Source organism: Taudactylus pleione, unplaced genomic scaffold (assembly GCF_031769625.1).
Source record: "Taudactylus pleione unplaced genomic scaffold, aTauple2 ptg000556l, whole genome shotgun sequence".
Taxonomy (NCBI): domain Eukaryota; kingdom Metazoa; phylum Chordata; class Amphibia; order Anura; family Myobatrachidae; genus Taudactylus; species Taudactylus pleione.
This window is the reverse complement of record NW_028284958.1, coordinates 17,729,475-17,748,613: the sequence shown is the minus strand read 5'-3', so window position 1 is coordinate 17,748,613 and position 19,139 is coordinate 17,729,475. Positions and strand designations below refer to the sequence as shown.

Here is a 19,139-nt window from a genome sequence, read left to right as displayed (position 1 = left end):
ATATGGGTACGGTGTGAGCCCCCCTGGACCCAAGGACCCCCTTGCACCCATTATAGATACGCGCCTGTACTTGTCTGAATCAGGCCATCAGATACATAATTGTTCACATTGGAGGCCATATTCTGATTAATAATCTGCACTTAGCATGGGGCTGGCGCAAGTTTCGATAGTGCGACCAATTTTAGCATCTAAAGCTTTTGTGTCCTCTTTTTTTTCACAGTGGTAGAACTTGAATAAATGTTACTCTGTTGATTGAGGATGCTCAATTCACATGGGGGCTGATTCAGAATGATTCAGAAGTCTACTATAGCTATGGTATATAGTTTGAACCGGGTTGCTGCAGTAAGTACAGTCCCTCTTTGGTTGTACGCTGCCTGCCTCTCCCGGCACAGAATGGATGCTACTAGCATACGCGCCAGCAGTTCCAGGGTGTGTCCCCCAATCGCGCGTATGACACTGCGGCCTGTGGGTGTCATAGTCGGACAATCTCCAATAAACAGGACTGTCCCACTGAAATCAGGATGGTTGGGAGGTATATTTTAACTAAAAAAAAAAATCGAAAATCTATTTGATTTTATGTTTCCATGGACAGTAAATACAATATTTAACATGACACACAGTAACCCACTGCAGCCAATTAGCTATTGGCTTTCATTAGCCTGACTCCTTTGGAGCACTACTGTGAAGTAATATATCTGTGCAGTGCACATCTTGTCTTGACATGTCACTTTAATTACATAGAATTATACTTCTATATCTTATCATTGCTTTGATGAACAGGATATCCCTTTTAATTCCCATAATGCCAGAAAGTTATGATAGCACCTTCTGTCTGTCAGAAGCAGCTCAAAGGCATAACATTAATTCTGCCTCACCCTAAGTGCACTTCTATCACAGTGATTTCATTTAAAATAGACTAAATGTTTTCCTATGCAAGGAAGTTAGGGATTTATCTATATTCCCACCACCTTCGCTGTTTTCTACCTGAGCTTGGCAATGTGAATGGTTTACAGTGTAGCATTAGAATACAGGTATGAAATCTATCAACGGGACTTTGGTTACCCCTGGGCATCCTCAGTGCACCTGGCATCCTCCCCCTTACTTATTTCTATGTTCTACTGACAGTAACTGCATTGAAGAGACATTTGCCAGCTGTATCTGTCTATGAGACAATACCACGTAGCAGCAATTATTGACTTTATCCTTCTAGGCATTCTGAATTTTCTGGATACAAGATCCCATACATGTACTAAGTTTATTGTGGTTTTGTGATCCCCTGTTAGATTAATTTTTACCCTCCTTTCTTCAGTGACTTTGTAATGGTCTGCTAGCAGGGCAATTGGGCTGCACTCTGGATTTCCAGACTACGCTGTGTAGTCTGCTCAGCTTTATTAGACATAAGAGACCTGTTAGGGCCCTTGCTGATCCATTGCAAGAGTTCACTGGCCGAATTCAATTAGCTCTGAGTTCAGTAGTCTGAAGTCCCGCGTTACATTAACGCGCACTTTACAGTATAATTTCTCAAGGCATCGCAGCAATATTGCGCCTTAATTCTGCAGTGCGCTTCCTATGTAGAATGCAGGAAGGAGTGGGGGAATCATCCTAAACCCCAAAAAAGTGGCAAATGAGATAGCTAGACAGTGCAGGGGCTGTTTATGACCATAAGCAAAGTATTGGAGGCAATTACATGGTGTCACATGGTTGGTTTTTGTAAATTTAATAAATGATGGAAAAATGATAGCCAGCATGTGTATTTCAGCAAATAAAAGTGTTTACAGTATTTTGGGGATCATAAAAATGTCTCAGTAGTGATTTTAATGTTCTTAGGGCTCCATTTACTAACAGGTTGGTTTTTTTTAATGATATTTAGCACTATCGCTTTCCGCAAGTTTTTTATTTATTTTTAAACCCGAAATTCACTACACCCACTCGCTGGCTAGCGGCAGTGGTATTGAAGCAGCCAGCTGCGTTTTTCTGCCCGCCCTGGGTGCCGGCGAGTGAAGAGAGGATAAGTATGGATGCCAGTAAACCGGAGGAAGGGAGTGGTGAGCTGGATGGAGGGGGCAGAGACTAGGAGGCTGAGACTGGGAGGGAAGGGACGGACAAAGCTGCAGCAGTGCATTGTGGGCAGAGACTCTGATGCTGCAGCCTCATTGCCGGGACCTTAGCGCTCATCAGCGTTAGATAACAGCTACTGGCCGGGATGTACTAACAGTGGCGCTACTTACCGCCAGTCACCGCATCCCTACTGATCGCATATGTACTAACATATGCTATCAGTACTGCAAAGAACAGCTCTTCCGATAAGAGCTGTCCTTTGTGAGACGCTTTTCGCGGTGGATTTCCGGGTTTATGACCCGAGAGTCCATCTGCGCATGCGCAGACTGACGCGGCGGCCGCGCGGCATGCTGGAAGGGATCCGATCGGATCCCTCATACCAGCGCGATGTGGTAGAAGCCCATAGGCTTTTATAGGATAACGCCAGCAAAAGCTGGCGTTACCCTCTGCACCAGAGAGCCGGCGGCCAGGTGATGGTACATATGGAAAATGTGGTAAAACCCCGAAAACAGGGTTTTTACCGGATTTTCTTTTTAGTACATCCTGGCAACTGAGTGGTAAATGACAAATACTGCTCGTTGTTAAATAGTATCACACCGCACTTATGCAGACATAAAATTAAAATAGCTCTGCCTAAAAACCACGGTCTCTTGTCATGATAAATTGCTCCGGCTGTAATTAACATAAGCAATTAGTTTGTAATGGATCAAACTCATTAGTAAATGGAGCCCATAGTAGGCAGAAGTCTAAAAAGTTTTTGCTTCAATAATTTGGTTGTGAGCTAGTTGTCCACAGAAGTGGGAAAAAAAAAACAGTGGTATTTGCACAAAATTAGGACGGTCACATCAAAAAGAACAGTTTTACACTTTTGCGCAGTGGTCGAAGTGGAAATTTTGAGGTGGAATGTATGGAAATATCAGGGGGACTTTGTTTAGGCGGGCCCAAATCCTAAACCCCTCTGATATTTCCATACTTTCTCCCCTCACAGCACACCTCTCCTCCCACCACACCTCACAGCGCTCCGCACTGCATCAGTGACAGCTGCCTTCCCCTCACTCCTTGGCGACAGCGCCGTAGCAGGGCGGCAGTGTGCCCTATGCTGCACTGCCGCCCCTCTCGCTCACCCACGCCCCCTCCTCCCCCTGAGTTCTTACCTTTACCTTGGGTGTAGGATGGGGATCTTCGTCGACATTGATGTGTGCGCCGCGCAGCTCTGCAGGTCTTTTCCTGCAGACCTCTCTGGAGCCGGGAAGTTTGTAGCCGGTGCCGCTAGAGGATTCCGCCCTGTGCGTAGGCACCGGCCGCACCACCCTCCCTACAGCCCTGCTCGACGGCATTATGAATTTGGCACCGGCAGCCATTTTGGGGCAGCCACGCAGACGCCCTGATTGGCTGCCAGTCCCAGCGCCGGTCAACAAGTGGCTGCCTGTTTAAATTTGGCTCGCGGGCTGCACTAAATTCAGTGTGATGACAGGCGCCGCTGATTGGCTTGCGGCCGGAGCCAAATTTAAACAGGTAGCCACTTGTTGACAAGCGATGGGACAGTGACAGTCTCAGCACCGGGTGCCGAGGTGAGGGTCCAGTATGACATACTGTTTCACACTGGCACACTTCAAACACTGCTTTTACGGTTTATATTGAAATTGTGTTCACAACAATACAATACACTTAATGCCCTGTGCCACATTGGCACAATTGTCATTTCAACCTTATTTTATTAACTACGGGAAAGATTTATCAAAGCTTTGAAAGAGATAAAGTGGCAAGAGATAAAGTACCAACCAATCAGCTCCTTACTATCATTTGTAAAACACAGCCTGTAAAGTGACTGTTAGGAACTGATAGGTTGGTGCTTTATCTTTCTCCACTTTATTCATAACTTATCCACACCTTAAGGGACTATCCCATCCGCGGGTCGCAGTGTTCCACATTGGGGGACAGAGCAGCATGTGAGTGGATGCCAAGCGCATGCGCACAGCATCTGTTCACCGTGCTCAGCAAGTGCTGGGCATGCCCCCAGAGTGAAAGGCGTGATGTGAAACCATGCCCCTCCCAGTGAGGCCACACCTTTTTGGGAATGCGCGTCTTCGGCTCACTCAGTATCCTGATTTCAGAACTGAACATGTTGGGAGGTATTTATTTATTTTTATTTATTAACAGTTTCTTATATAGCGCAGCATATTCTGTTGCGCTTTACAATTGTAAACATTGATAGAACAAAACAGGGTAATAACAGACAGACATAGAGGTAAGAGGGCCCTGCTTGCAAGCTTATGATTTATCTTTTTCCAAACTTTAATAAATCTCCCCCTATGTGTTAATCATTATACTAAATGAGGGCACATTCCATTACTTTACTGACTACATACTGTATTCTTTCCTGGGTGGCAAAGATGTTTATTTTCAGCCCAATCTCCCTATGGAAGTCTAGCCAGTGAGCAGAGTCTGGTTTTGAAAGAGGTGTTAATGCTAACCCTTGGGAATGATCAGTTCCAGCAACGCTACATGAGCCAAACTCGCTGTAACTGAGTGATTGAACAGCACAGCAGAGTACAGCTTCCAGGTCTGATTCGGTGGTCTTTGCAGTGGGGTGAATGTGCAATCTGTATACTGGGCCTGATTCAGAGACAGACACAAAGGCGATTATGCGCGCAATCAAGAGATTATTTTCCATCGCCCATGCATATAAGAGCACTGCGTGTGCGCAGTGATCGCACTGCGAGCACGGACGCACGTAGAAATCCATCGCAGAGTGAGTGACAGGTGGTCTCCGTTTGGGGTGGTGACGGGGGGTGGTCTGAGAAACGCAGGCGTGTCTTACTTTCAAACGCAATTACACAGGCGTGCAGAATTTAGCCACTGCGAGTGCATACGCAGCTCTGCGTGTCTGATGAGCTCTGCCGCAAGGCCAAGATGGGCGCTGATGTGCGGCGATGTTACCAATATTTACCCAGGTATGCGTTGTCGCATGCAGGTAAGAAGGCAGCAGTGGGCTTCCTTATGCTCGGGTGATCTTTTCAGACCTTGGCATCTTCTCGCTGCTGCATTATGTGCGAAATCGCAGCCGCAATTGCATTAGCGCCCATCTCTGAATCAGGCCCAGTGTACTGTTGTCTGTGAGATCAACTATAGTGAAATGTAAAGTGACTGGGATCAGACGTTTTCCTTCTTCTCTTCAGTTGCTGATTAACGTCAAATGGGCAGTAATTCATAGCAACCAATCGATAACTGCTAGTATTTTGGACCAGTCGTTTCTTGGGTCACGAGCACCAATATTGTCTCTCAGTCTCCACTGCTGCAAATTACTGCTACTCACTTTTTCAAGATGTTCAGCGCAAAGTACATCCCTCTAATGATGTTTAGATTTTGCCTTTGCCAAAAGTGTAATGCTCTGTCTATATGCTTCAAGGCAGTCGCTTTCACAAAATCTATTTGCACATCCCCAGGCCAGAGAGTATTCCCAAGAAATGGTCATCCTTGTAGCCGTACTAGGCATGGATGAACTGTGAATTTGCACGTTCACATCATTTAATTTGATGACCGTGGAGACACTGGCATCCATGTTATTGAGCATAACGCCATCCTGTCATCAATTAATGTTTTCCGCAAAAACTGCAAAAAGGCAGACTTATCACAGTTTGATAAATTGTGGGCAGATCACAATCCCCAAAACAGACTATGGAACTCACACAATACACTTTAAAGCAGTCATTCTCAACCTCGGTCCTCAAGGCACACTAACAGTCCTGGTTTTAGTGATAGCCATGCTGCAGCACAGATGGTTAAATTAAATTAACTGGGATACTAAATAAGTCACCTGTGCTCAAGTATGGCTATCCTTAAAATGTGGACTGTTAGTGTGCCTTGAGGACCGTGGTTGGGAACCCCTGCTTTAAAGGGAACGGAAAACAATGGTTTCTCTGCATGTAGTAGTGATACATATGTGTCCGCATGTATCCTCCATGCCAGGGGCGTATCTATAATGGGTGCAGGGTGTGCGGGACACACGGGCCCCTGGGACCAGGGGGGCCCACACCCTGCACCCATAAGTAAATATACTTACATCTCCGCCGTTCCCGAAGTGCTGCTCCGCAGTAGAGCAGCAACCACTCACTGGGAAAATGGCGGCGGCCATTTTCCCAGTGATCTGCACATGCGCAGAAAAAATGTCCACGGGAAAGTAGGCGCCGGCACCATTTTCCTGGGGACCTACGCATGCGCTGTAGGTTCTGGCATGAAGCCAGAATCTACAGCGCTCAGTGCCGCTGAGCCGTCATTAGAGAGGAGGGGGCCTAAACGGAGCTGCACACGGGTCCCCTCCTCTCTTAAAACGCCCCTGCTCCATGCGCTACAAGTCACGTTACACATAACGCGTGAGAGCCATGAGGCTCGGTAGCGCCAAGCGACTTTTCTTGCCACTTTTTACCTTCAAATGTGTCTCAGTCGCACAGCAATGTGAATAGAACGAACAAGCAGATTCTGCTGATTAAAATGATATGCAGCATGCCTATGTTCTGTGTGTGACTGCAGGTGTATCTGCATGCAAAATGCTACGTTACAGTGTCAGCGGCTGTGACATTGTAACATAGCTGCTGGTGTGTCTTATTTGCATCGACAAAACGCTCAACGCTATCGAGTCACGCCATGGCATGCTGTGACTAGAAAGGCTGTTTAATGCCCAAAAGAGGCTAGATGTATGAGGACACACCTGTAGTTTCTTTCTCTGGCAAAGAAGCCTTTGCATGGGGGTTATCAATGCTTGATTAATAGACCCCGAGTATGAATGAAACAGTCTCCACTGTAGCTCGTTGGCGGCCATTATTGTGCTGTACGGTAGCTGCATGGTGCAGGTTGCAGTACATGAAAATATGTGAGAAAGCAAAGCTGGGAATTTCATTACGGTGAGGGTGACGCTGAGCGGCTCTAATGATGGATGGATTTCTGTGAGGCTCCTGGAACAAATATTTTCCAGCAAAGCCTCATTAGGGCAAAATGGATACTTTCCTGTGATGCAGACAGGCACACGCTATTTCCTGAATCTCTGCACTGTTATGTTTCGGCATTAGGCACTGGTTTGTAGTTAAGTCAAGCAAACATACCTTCAAGTATGTGGTGTTTTTATTATTAATATTATTATTATTATTATTATTATCACTTTTTGTATTTATTTATTTTTGTCCATTTCAGGAAAAAAAAGGAAGCTAAACCAGAGTGAAGAATGCAATGATGGGCGGAAACGGAGGAATGCAATTCGACTCACCGAGGAGCACGCAGTGGAGACCCTGGTTGTGGCCGATGCTGACATGGTGCAATACCATGGAGCCGAGGCTGCACAGAGATTTATTCTTACTGTCATGAATATGGTTAGTATAATGTTTACTACAGCCTGGAGTTACATGCAATTCCATTATATGTACAGTAGGTGGCGCATGTAAGGCAACGTCGATTATTGTATGAACTTCACAATGACTGTAAGTAAGCATAGGATGGACTTGAATGGCAACACTACAGCCATTTTGGAATTTAGTTTGTTCTACGTTATTGCAATCGCTTACCATAAATTACTAACCAAATGGATAAATAAGTGCATGTCTGATGTAAAATCTGAAAACTTGCCATTTCATTAAGTTGCTGGCTAAATCCAGACTTCTATTTCGGGGGAAAAAAAAAAGTGGAAACATTTCAAAGCTGGATCGGTGCAGTTATCACATTTATAGCACACGTGCTAGTGTCGATATGTTGTTATTTTAAGCAGATTATGGAGCAACGAATGGATTGAATTACCAAGTGGCAAGCATGGAAGTATTCACAAAATAGTTAAAACTTTGAATATTGGAAACCATTTATTCATTTGGACCCAGTTTTACTAGATGCAATTAGAGGCAGTGGAGAAAAGGAAGTATATCCTATAGCAACCAATCAAACCCTTGTTTTAATTTTCTAAACTACTTGAAAAATTACAGTTAGCATCTGATTGAATGCTGCGGGCAACGCCTTGTTGTCATTGCAGTCACTTGTGGAGTATTGTTTATAAATGTCTTTGGTGATTTTATTTTTATTGCAACAGAAAATGTTAATATTGTATTGTATGAGTCAGCGGATCTCATCCCGCCTTGAATGGCATATTCTGGTTGTAATCTATCAGTGCCTTAAAATGACATTATTGTAGGTGGATCAGATTGAAAGCCTTAGTACGTTTTTTTTGAAAGTTCACTTAATGTGTGTTATATGAAAATACACCCATGCATATCTGTAACGATGAGGACTGTTCTATTTGAATTCTGTGGCAGCTGTTCAGAAACATCTATAAACGTGGAGACACTGTCTGGAATGCCTTTGAACTTGGTGGCTTTTCATAGGACAGTGTGATGTCAGCCAGACCACAAATAAATAAACATCTAACCTATAAACTCTTAGAACTATTTTAACTTGGACATAATTGAATAGGACCAAAATATTCCAGTCCTAACCAAGGGTACATAACGATCCTTTTGATTCCTAAATGGATTTTATTCTTTGGGGAGTCCACAAACATCTGTAGCTTTAATTTTTCATGGATAATTAAAATAAAAGTTGTTGATTACTTCCCTACAGTCATATAATGGGAACAGTCCATGTTTCTGTATAGATAGTACCACTGTCCTGTGGCAAGTACTCAGGGGCGGATTGGGATGGATAACCAACCCAGGAAATTTCTGAAAGCAGCCCCATTGGGGGCGAGTCTGTGGAGGGGGCGGGACACTCCTCATCAGGCCCGATTGTGAGTCGAAGGCAGTCGTGGCCTTCCTTGTGTCTATTGCTGGAGTTGAGTTTGGGACTTTAAGCTATTGCCGCAACAAAGCCATTCCCTGGTGTACATCCGTGCACCTGAATGTGTGAGGACTGAGATGCCCACTTTCAGTGTCTACAGACGCTGCAATCATGCTTTGTGCATCTTTATACTCCACCGTCGGTTGGTGAATCTTGCACAAGTCCTATGATAGAAAAGTAAAAACACTGGCATTTCAGGGTCCATAGGGGATCCACAGTGAACCCATGGGGTGTGTGTGGTCGGAGAGGTACGGGCACCAAACCGTTAAAACTTTAACTCCCATGCACTGGTCCTCCTCCACATATACCCCGCCCCCAGCCACAGGCAGACAGTTTTTCGTTTGGTGCCGGCAGGACCAGTCGCATCTTTAGACAGAGCGTCTGCTTAGGCGTCCCCAAGCTTTATTTTTATGAGTTTTTTTATTTTATTTACCTGAACAAGCAGCAAGGCATCCTAATGGGTGCCTGTGCAGTTGCTCCAACTACCTCCGCTGGTGCCGCAGCACGGTGAGCAGGCACCAGCGGGGCTCAGCTAGCCGCTCCACTGGGGACCTGGGACTGCGGCCGGATACACGAAGAAGTACAGGTAAGTTGATTCCCCGCTTGCGTGTTGTGCAGTCCTTACCTCCAGCGGTGGAGACCTGCCGAAGGGCACTACAGTGGGGCAACTTGTGCAACCGCTCCCCCACTAGACCACCGGGGCAGTTAACTGCTGGCGTCAGGGACCATGTAGAGGCCAGTGGCACCCGGCGTTCATGCAGCAGAGGAGAGGTAAGCTCTCCCCCAGCAGCCCCTCCCACTGCTCCGAGCGCGTTCCCTCACAAGAGGTTTCCCACCTCTGAGCTGCTCCTCCTTCTCCCTATATGAGATGTTCAGTAGCCATTAATCATGGCTTTTCTGAAGCTACAGGTCTTAGGAGTTTCGAGTCTAGTCTCCTTGTATACCTCTCCCTGGGGCCAGGTTATACAGTGCACAAATCCTACCAGCCCTTTGAGGCTTGAGTAGTTGATTTAGTGCCATTATAAGTATATTTATATGCATTGCCTGTGACTTGTGCTAGCTCTGCTGTTGTGCTATACTGCCTTAAACTGTCTGACTGTCAGTTATATCTGTCCTTGCTGCTCTTTCTTAAACCCTCAACTCCCAGGTGTGTAGGGGTTCATTATTACTTGTATTTGTGAAGGGTGTCACATTGCATTGTTAGCTTTACACTTATTGTGTGCTGCTTGCTGGCTATTTCTATGTCTTCTAAAGGCAAGGATAAACAGGAGGCTGAGGCCCCTGTGCTGGTTACATGCAAATATTTTGTTTCTCTTTTATCCACTAGGGGACACTGGAGTTGCTTACGCTGGGGTATAGAGGCGTGGATAACTGGAGCTGGCACTTTAAATAATTTAGAAGTGTGAAGCTCTTCCCCCTCTATTCCCCACCAGCCCTCAGTTTAGAAAATGTGCCTACAGAGCTGGTCACAATTTGCTGTGCTCCAGCAATACATTTATTTTATTTTATTATTTTAATAGCATCTTTTACACTTTATTGGTACCCTTCACCACCTCTTGAAAGGTGGGGTCCGGGTACCTGGCGCCCTGTTATACAGGAAGGAGTGCACAGTGCTTATTAAAAAAGCAACTGACAGCTCCTTATCGCCACACAGCACTTCTACAAGCACTGAGGACAAGACAGTGTGAGAAGCAGGAGTGCTGTTATCAGAGAGGCCAACCAAGGGACGCAGTGAGTACATCAGCTGCGCATCCCCCGGCTCCTGTCCCCGCTGCCGACGCTGGCTTCAGAGCATAGCGCAATAGCGCTGCTCCACATGACATACTCCACTAAGAGAATCCTTCTCCCCTCTCTCCGCTGACACCCGCGGCATAGCGCTCCTACTCAGCGGGGCTTCACAGGGGAAGGTGAAAGCTCCAGCACGACTGCTATTTTCAGAGCCCTTAGGGCATGAAGAAGGGGGCGGAGCCTAACAGCGCGGGCTCTCTGTCTCCATTCAGAGCGGCACGGGTGTTAGAACAGCGTGGCTGCCGTTTCACATGTGTCTGACTGCATCTCTCCAAGTTAGCAAGAGTGTAGCAGCACTACTACAGAAGGGCTGGTTCTCCTGATTGCATCCCTGGGAGCCTGTGAGCACAGGGGAGTGTACAGCAGGGAATCAATTCTGTGGGAAAGGAGTTGTGTGATCTCCTCCTCTGTTTCCCAAACTAGCCTTATGTTTTCTGTATCTGTCCCTATGTGTGGGTGACTATGGTTGAATGCCAAACTCTTTGCAAAAGATGTTTGTTCAAACTGTAAACTATACAAGCACGTTATATGATGCTTGTTTAGTAATCTATCCGCCTATGGCTATTACTGCCTCTCCTGCTCCTCCATGGGCCGCTGATATGGTACGAGTGATGGCTGACTTAACGTCACAGTTGGCTGAGGCTCGCACCTCCCAGGGTGTCAGGGTTAACCAAGTCTCTCGACATCCTGGTACAGGTTATAGGTACCGCTGTTTCTACTCCCTCCACTTCCTACCAATAACGTCCCCTAACGACTGTTCTCCAGTCAGAGAGGGTCTGACAAGGAAATCCTCACAACAGAGGATACTAAGGAAAGTGATTGGAGGAAGTTTGTATAATGACGGTACTCCTCAAGATTTTCTCTGCCTTTTGGCTAAGATCAAGTGGAAAAAGCTGCAGTAAACAGGCAAACAGATCAAGAGAGTCCCATGTAGTATCTGTTCTTATCAGTTTAATATCTGATACGCCCCCTATCTGTGGGCCATATATAGAGTCTGCCTCTACTGGGGTGGAATTCTTAATCTGGCGGTCAGGCAGGTATTTAATCTACCTGTGGATATAGTTCCTGCATCCCAGGAGTGTGTATTATTTGAGTACGTTACTCCCTGTGTCAGGGTCAGAACAGCAGTACTCAGTTAGCCTGGAACAATTACAATGTAATTGGGCGCTACCTATCTCCTCCGTGACCAACAAAAAGGTTCCTTCCTCCCTTCGACTGCTTCGGCTCCCAGAGTATCTTACATGGGACCTTCGTTACTTTCCTTTCGTGTGCCACATTCCTTTCATGGTAGAGCCAGAGGTGCTCCCACGCAAGCAAGAGGCGACAGAGGTAGTGGTCGTCCACACAATGTTGCAGGTCGACAGGAACCTAAACCAGCTGAGAAACAGGTGGCATGACGGTCTTCCGCCCCACCTGGGATCTCCGGCGATGGGAGCCCGTTTTGCAGAAATTTCAACAAGTTTGGAACCTTTTCAGATCAGTGGATTCAGTGACTGATTTCCCTACGGTAACGAATAGACTTCGAAGTCCCCCCTCATCTCTGTACTTCCCTACATGTCTGCCAATACCTGCAGACAGGGCCAGAGTTCTACGGGAGACTATCCAGTCTCTACTCCGATCCTCGGTGCTAGTTCAGGTTCCAGAACATCGACGAGGTATGGGGTTTGTACTCAAACCTGTTTGTAGTACCAAATCTGGATGGATCGGTTTAGGACCTCTAGTCCTTTAAAACCTGTATCTTAAGATATATATCGTTTCAACATGGTGTCCCTGCAGTCCATCATTGTGTGGTTGAAACCAGGGGAGTGTCTATTATCCCTGGATGTCAAGGACTATCTCCATGTTCCCTTTTGGGAACCACATCAAACCTTCCCGCATTTTGCCGTATTGCAGGATCACTACCAGTTTCGGGCATTGCCGTTCGGGTTATCCTCGGCTCCCCGCATTTTCACCAATCTCATGTCAGTCATGATTGCTCTCCTTCGGTCATCAGGAGTAAACATAATCCCCTATTTGGATGAATTGTTCCTCAAGGCTCCATCGGTATCCCTTCTAACAAACCATGCCTTACTGATATATCACACACTAATCCATCACGGTTGGATAATCAACTTCAAGAAGGGAGCAGTAGGAAAGAAGGTGTCCCTAATTCTTTGTCTGCGTCTCTTAGGGAAGATGGTAGCTGCCTTCAAGGCACTACAGTTCGGACGGATCCACTCCAGAGTGTTTCAGCTGGACCTGCTGTCACAAGGGTCAGGGTCTCATCTGCTTCTACAGCGACAGATCCGTCTGAGCCAGGTTACCAGAGTGGCCCTCCTCTGGTGGACACAATACAACAGTCTTTTAGCGGGCCGAAAATTCGGTATGGTTCTGGATCATCGTAAAAACAACACATGCCAGCCTTCGAGGATGGGGAGCAGTAGTCCTCGATTTTCACTTTCAGGGTCGATGGTCCCCTCTGGATCAGAAGTGGCCCATAAATGTGTTGGAACTCAGAACGATCTACTATGCTCTGATAGAAGCAACAGAGTTGCAAAAGACACGCCCGGTAAGAGTTCAGTCCGACAATGCTACGGCCGTCGCTTACATCAACCGCCAGGGCGGGACTGGTAGTCGCATGGCCATGCGAGTAGTATCTCAGATTCTCCGGTGGGCCGAGAAGAAGTCAGTAATCCTGTCGGTGGTATTCATCTAGGGTGTGGACAACTGGGAAGCAGATTACCTAAGTCGCCAGGATATACATCCCGGGGAATGGAAGATTCATCCAAACGTGTTCAACGCGCTGATACGATGGTGTTTTCAGGTGGACCTCATGGAGTCATGGATGAATCTTCAGCTCCCACTATAAGTGTCAAGAACTCGCGATCCACAGGTGGAGGCAGTAGACACTCTGACAGTTTCATGGATCTACAACTTCGTTTACCTTTTTCCTCCGATTCCACTTCTTCCTTCTAAAAAGGATAAGACACAAGTCAGCCTCTGTCTTTCTCGTGGCACTGAACTGGCCTCGGAGTAGTTGGTTCTCGGACCTTCGGTCCCTATTGGTAGACGACCCGTCGTCCCTTCATCTGCGCACGGATCTTCTACAGCAGGGTCCTTTTCGTCCACTCCAATTTAACGTAACTGCGTTTAACGGGGTGGCTCCTGAAACCGATATCTTTTAATGCAGAAGCATCCCAGACTCTGATTCCCACCATGTTACATGCCAGGAAGCCAGTTGCGCTTTATCACATCTGGCGTTCTTATATCGAATGGTGTTCCAGTCGGGTCTTCCGTCCGGTTGTCCCGGTTTCTGTTTTTTTCTTCAGATGGGACTGGATTCTGGTCTTCACCTTTGAACTTTCAAGGTGCAGGTTCTGCCCTTTCTATTTTCTTTCAACGAAAATTGTCCCTCATTCCTGAGGGCAAACGTTACTTTAGGGGGTCTTGCTTGTGTTGCCTCCTTTTGTACCACCGATAGCTCCCTGGTACTTACCTTTAATTAAGTATTTGTCTTGGAAGAGTGTCCTCCTCCTGGCTTTAGCTTTGGCTCGTAGAGTTTAGTTTTGGGTGCTCTGTCCTATAAGCCACTTTAGCTTGTGTTCCCTGGGTTGGGTCGGCTTTCCATATCAATCAGCCTATTGAGTACCGTCTTTGGTGGAGGACTCCGGTAATTCTTCTACTTTGGATGTAGTTAGAGCTCTCTGCATCTATATGCCAGGACAGCGTCCCTCCGCAAGTCAGAGTCGTTTTTTGTCCTCTCCAGGTCACAATTGTGCCGTGCGGCCACTTGGTCTTCAGTTCACATGTGGGTCAAATGTTACAGTTTTGATACGTTTGCTGCTTCGGCATCAAATTTTGGCCGTCTGGTTCTGCAGGTCCCACAGAGCGCTCCCGCCCGAGGTGAAAACTTTGGAACGTCCCCAGCGTAAGCAACTCCAGTGTCCCCTAGTGGATGAAAGAGAAAATGGGATTTTGGTACCTACCTGTAAATCCTTTTCTCTGATTCCACAGGGGACACTGGACGCCCACCTCTGCGCTCTTAGCCTGCCTGTTCGGTTTGTTCCGTATGTTGTATGCATTGATTATTGTGTGTTCTTCTCTCCTCTCCTTTTTTACTCCGCTTGTTCTCCATCTCCTCTCGGTCTTCATTTTCTAAACTGAGGGCTGGTGGAGAATAGAGGGGGAGGAGCTTCACACTTCTAAATTATTTAAAGTGCCAGCTCCAGTTATCCACGCCTCTATACCCCAGCGTAAGCAACTCCAGTGTCCCCTGTGGAATCAGAGAAAAGGATTTACCGGTAGGTACCAAAATCCCATTTTTGCGGGCTTGTCCTCTCAGGATTTCATACTGGATGGTCTGTGTGCTGATTGTTATAAATCTACTTACCAGTCAACCTTACCAGCCCATGTCCAGGAGCCACTTTGGGTGTCCTCCTTATCCTAGGTTATGACGCAGCTATTGAACCATGGGGTACCCACAGCTATTACAGCCTACTATGTCGGTACTCCCTATGCATCTTTTTTGGATGGATGTTAGTGCCCACTCAGTTCAGAATATGGCTCAAACGTCCGCTGCCTATCAGCAAAGGTTACCGGCGGACAGACCGTTAGCCACCAAGGCACATACTCTCAGGCTACCCAGCTTTCAGATTCTGACACATCACCTGAGGAGCCAGATGATGTACAAGGTTTTCTTTCTGAGTCGCACTCGGGCAAGGAGCACAGTCATTCAACAGTGGATTTTCTTTCTTTAGTGAGTCAGAACAGCTCACTTAGTTCATGGGAGAAGCTTGGGGTACTCCTGGCAAACGGTTCCAGGTCCCAAAAAAACTAGCGTCTTTTTACCCTCTCCTTACTAGGGAGTGTACTAAGTGGGAAGTCCCTCCCACTGTTGATTCACATGTGGCACGCTTAGTCAGAAGCTCTACGCTGCCTTTACCGTCTACATCCTCTCTTAAGGATGCCACAGATAGAAGACTAGAAACTTCTCTCAAGTAAGCGTACTCGCTTTCTGGCGTTATCACTAGGCCAGCTATGGCTGCAGCCTGGGTGGCAAAGGCTATCGTAGGATGGGCAGAGGCACTGGAAGAGAGCCTGCCATCAGACGCTACCAGGGAACAACTGGCCTACATCTCCCATATTCAGGAAGCGGCCTCTTATTTGGGAGAAGCTGCGTTGGGTACTGAACTCCTTGCCTCTAAGGCATCTGCGACCTCGGTAGTCACCCGCCAGGTCCTTTGGCTGCTGTCCTGGAAGGCGAACACGGGATCCAAGAAGGCACTTGAATCCTTACCCTTCTCTGGAGACAGGCTGTTCGGCACAGAGTTGTACAAGATTATGTCTACCGTGACAGCCTCAAAATCTGCCTTTCTGACATCAGCAGCTGCCCCTAAGCCTAGGCTGTCCTCTTCTTTGTCCTTAGGCCCCCAGGGTAAGGCAACAGGACAGTCCTTTCCCACACAGTCTAGTTCACACAAGACCACCAAGCCACAAGCCAAGCATTCTTAACTCCCTAACTCTCCCTGCATCTCACCTCTCTGGGCACACTGCCGCCCTATTGAGTCACTCACCTCCTCTAAAAACTAATGAGCTTTCTTTTCATTAAAAATTGACTATTACAGCCTCATTGTGTCACTATAAAAAACTTTTACACACCTACAACTATATCTACTTCTCCATCCTTCTGCTTTTATTATATGGTGACATATCACCAAATCCAGGCCCCACACACATACAGCGGATTTACTATGGAATAAATATCCTGCAAACCTCACATGTCTCCCATCACCCTCCAAATCAATAAATGTGCCTTATAGTATTCACACTTGATCACAACTTATTATTTTACATCTGAACATCTCTTTACAATAACTACTTTCACCAATTTCTATATTTACCTGAGACTGCTGGTTCACACGTTAACCAAACTCTCTAAATAGCCCTTCATGAAGTGGCTTCAGCTACCCGTCAGACTTCACGTAAACTGATATAACAGCCATGGCTTTCCACAGACACCTACAAAAACTGCCTCTTAAAGTAGACTGTCAGTGGTGTAAATCTTAATTCAAATGACTTCCACACATACTGTAAAATAGGAATCCACCCATCTGTCATCCTAACCCTCTGTGCCATGCTCACTGTCTACCCTATCCGTGTCACCCCTGTCTGTTTGCCCATCCCCTCTAGAATGTAAGCTCTCACGAGCAGGGCCCTCTTTCCTCTTGTGCTTATCCTTTCTTTACTTATATTATCTGCTCTATACTCAAAAGCACCTAACCCCTGACTTTTGCCATCCTGCTTCTGTTGCAGCATCCATCGGGCTCGCGACCATCGGGCTTGCGACGAGACCCTTGTGGTAGGGTCTCGTCCACCGCAAGCCCCAGTGAACTTCTTGTTCTAATAGAGCAGGAAGTTCACGATGTCAGTAGGGCCGCCCACAAACGGCAGGCGTTCCTTTGGGAACGCCTCAGTTTGTGCAGCCACCCCCCCAACCCGCCTATAAAACGGGGTGAGCTGTCGATCAACATCGACAGTCCCGGGGCTCGTGCACGCACAGTGCGCACGCCACGCATGCGCACTAGCCAACCAGCGACCCGCTTGCGAGCGCTATGCGCTCGTGAGCGGGTCTGAATCGGGCCCCAATTTCTTTAGGAAATCAGATTATCTCTTTGTGTTGTACGGCTTTCACAAGCGAGGCTGGCCAGCTATCAAACAGACTCTGACTCGATGGCTCCGCATGACCTCTCTCAGGCCTAAACGCAAGCTAATCTATCTGTTCCAAACAGGGTTACAGCACTTTCTACTCGGTCTTTGGGACCCTCGTGGGTGGTTCAACGTGGTTCTTCTGCTGAACAATTGTGCAAGGCGGGCACATGGTCTTCCGCCCACACCTTTCTCAGGTTCTACGCCTTTAACACCTTTGCCTCTCAGGATGCTTCCTTTGGGCTTCTGATTCTCCTTTCTGCTCAAGAGCATCCCCACCCATAGGGGAAACTGCTATGGGACATCCCATGGTATCCCTGTGCATCCCCTATGGACCATGAAGAAGAAATTAAGAGTTATGGTAGACTTACCTTTGTTAACGCTATGTCTTCGTAGTCCATAGGATCCACAGGGCGCCCACCCTGATGCAGCTGGCTTCAATGGGTATTTTTTCTCTTGACCACTGATTCCTTCATCTTCTGGGAGAGTGTTTCTTGAGAATATGTTCTTCCTTCTCCTCTTTCCTGCTCCTGCCTTGGGCTTGTTTACAAAACTGTCTGCCTGTGACTGAGGGCAGGGTATATGTGGAGGAGGACCAGTGCTCCAGACGGTAGGCGTTCCCATGGGAACTCCTCCGTCTGGACAGCAACGCCCCCGGCACGCCCACCAAAGGGGGCGTGCTGTCACTCACCATCGACAGCACGCCCCCTTTGGTGAGAGACCCATAGCGACAGCTAGGCTGTCGCTATGCGGGTCTCACGCATGCACACGACGGAGCTTCCTCCGTCGTGCGCATGCGCATTAGGGCACCATCGACCTGCTTTCGAGCGTCTTGCGCTCGCGAGGGGGTCTGAATTAGGCCCACTGTACTTTCTACTAACAGGCTTGTTTGTTCCTGATATGCCAGTTTTTAACTTTTCTGATGAAAGTTTGATTCCTAAGTAAACCATTGTGCTTTTGAGATATATACATATATGTTAAATATTATTCTAATCTACTAGATTATGTAATTTTTACTGCCTGTGGGCCTGAATCAGAGATGTACACTAATGCATTCACAGCTGCAAATTTGTACGCAGCTACTGTGCAAAAATATGCAAATGGTGCTGCTGCCTGGATTTGTATTGAGATGTCCACTGTTGGTTTAGCTAATCCCAGCAGCTGCGTACGAAGATGCAGCATCGGTCGATGATCAAAGTTCTGAGTAGCCCTATAGCTGCACAGCATGTCCACTGTATCTAAGACGCCGGTGCCATGTTTATATGGTATGGAATTGCAGGCTAAAACATGCCCCAAAAACAGCTGTGCCACGCATGTGGTTTTACTTCCACTGCCCGTTAGCTCCCCCAAAAGAACCCTCTGCGTGTCAATCACTTTGCGATTAAGTCTTCACTACAACTGTTGTCGCTAACCAAACTGCGCGTGTGCAGTATGACAGTGACGCATGCCCTGTGTCCAGGGCCGGTTCTCCCGTTACGCATGGTACGCAGCTGCGTAAGGCGCCACATAGTGAAGTGCGCCTCAGCTGCGTACCATGCGGGCCGCGGTGCAGTCTGTGTCTCTGTGACACAGCTGCACCGTGTGTGTAGCGCTGACCGGACGGAGTTCAGTCAGCGCTACACAGCACAAACACAGCCGCCGCAGCCGGCAGCTGTGTGTTTGCTTTAGCAGCTGATGAGAGTCAGACAGACTCTCATTGGCTGCTGCTCCCACTGCCAGAGCCGGACATCTTCCGGCTCCCGCAGTGGGTAATGGGAGTGACGCGTCACTCCCATGACGCGTCACTCCTATAATGCAAA

The 19,139-nt window shown here is 47.3% G+C and overlaps 1 protein-coding gene and 1 pseudogene across 2 annotated transcripts in view; both read left to right on the top strand.

Annotated features, from left to right (window-relative positions):
• The window catches only part of ADAMTS17 (ADAM metallopeptidase with thrombospondin type 1 motif 17), a 300,141-nt gene that overhangs the window by 33,292 nt on the left and 247,710 nt on the right, over window positions 1-19,139 (top strand). For both annotated transcript variants that reach the window (XM_088452708.1, XM_088452707.1), the window contains exon 4: window positions 7,246-7,421. In XM_088452708.1, coding sequence (XP_088308834.1) covers window positions 7,246-7,421 — 176 coding nt within the window. The remainder of the gene's footprint in view (window positions 1-7,245; window positions 7,422-19,139) is intronic.
• Window positions 11,586-11,638, top strand: LOC148481919 (U2 spliceosomal RNA; annotated as a pseudogene).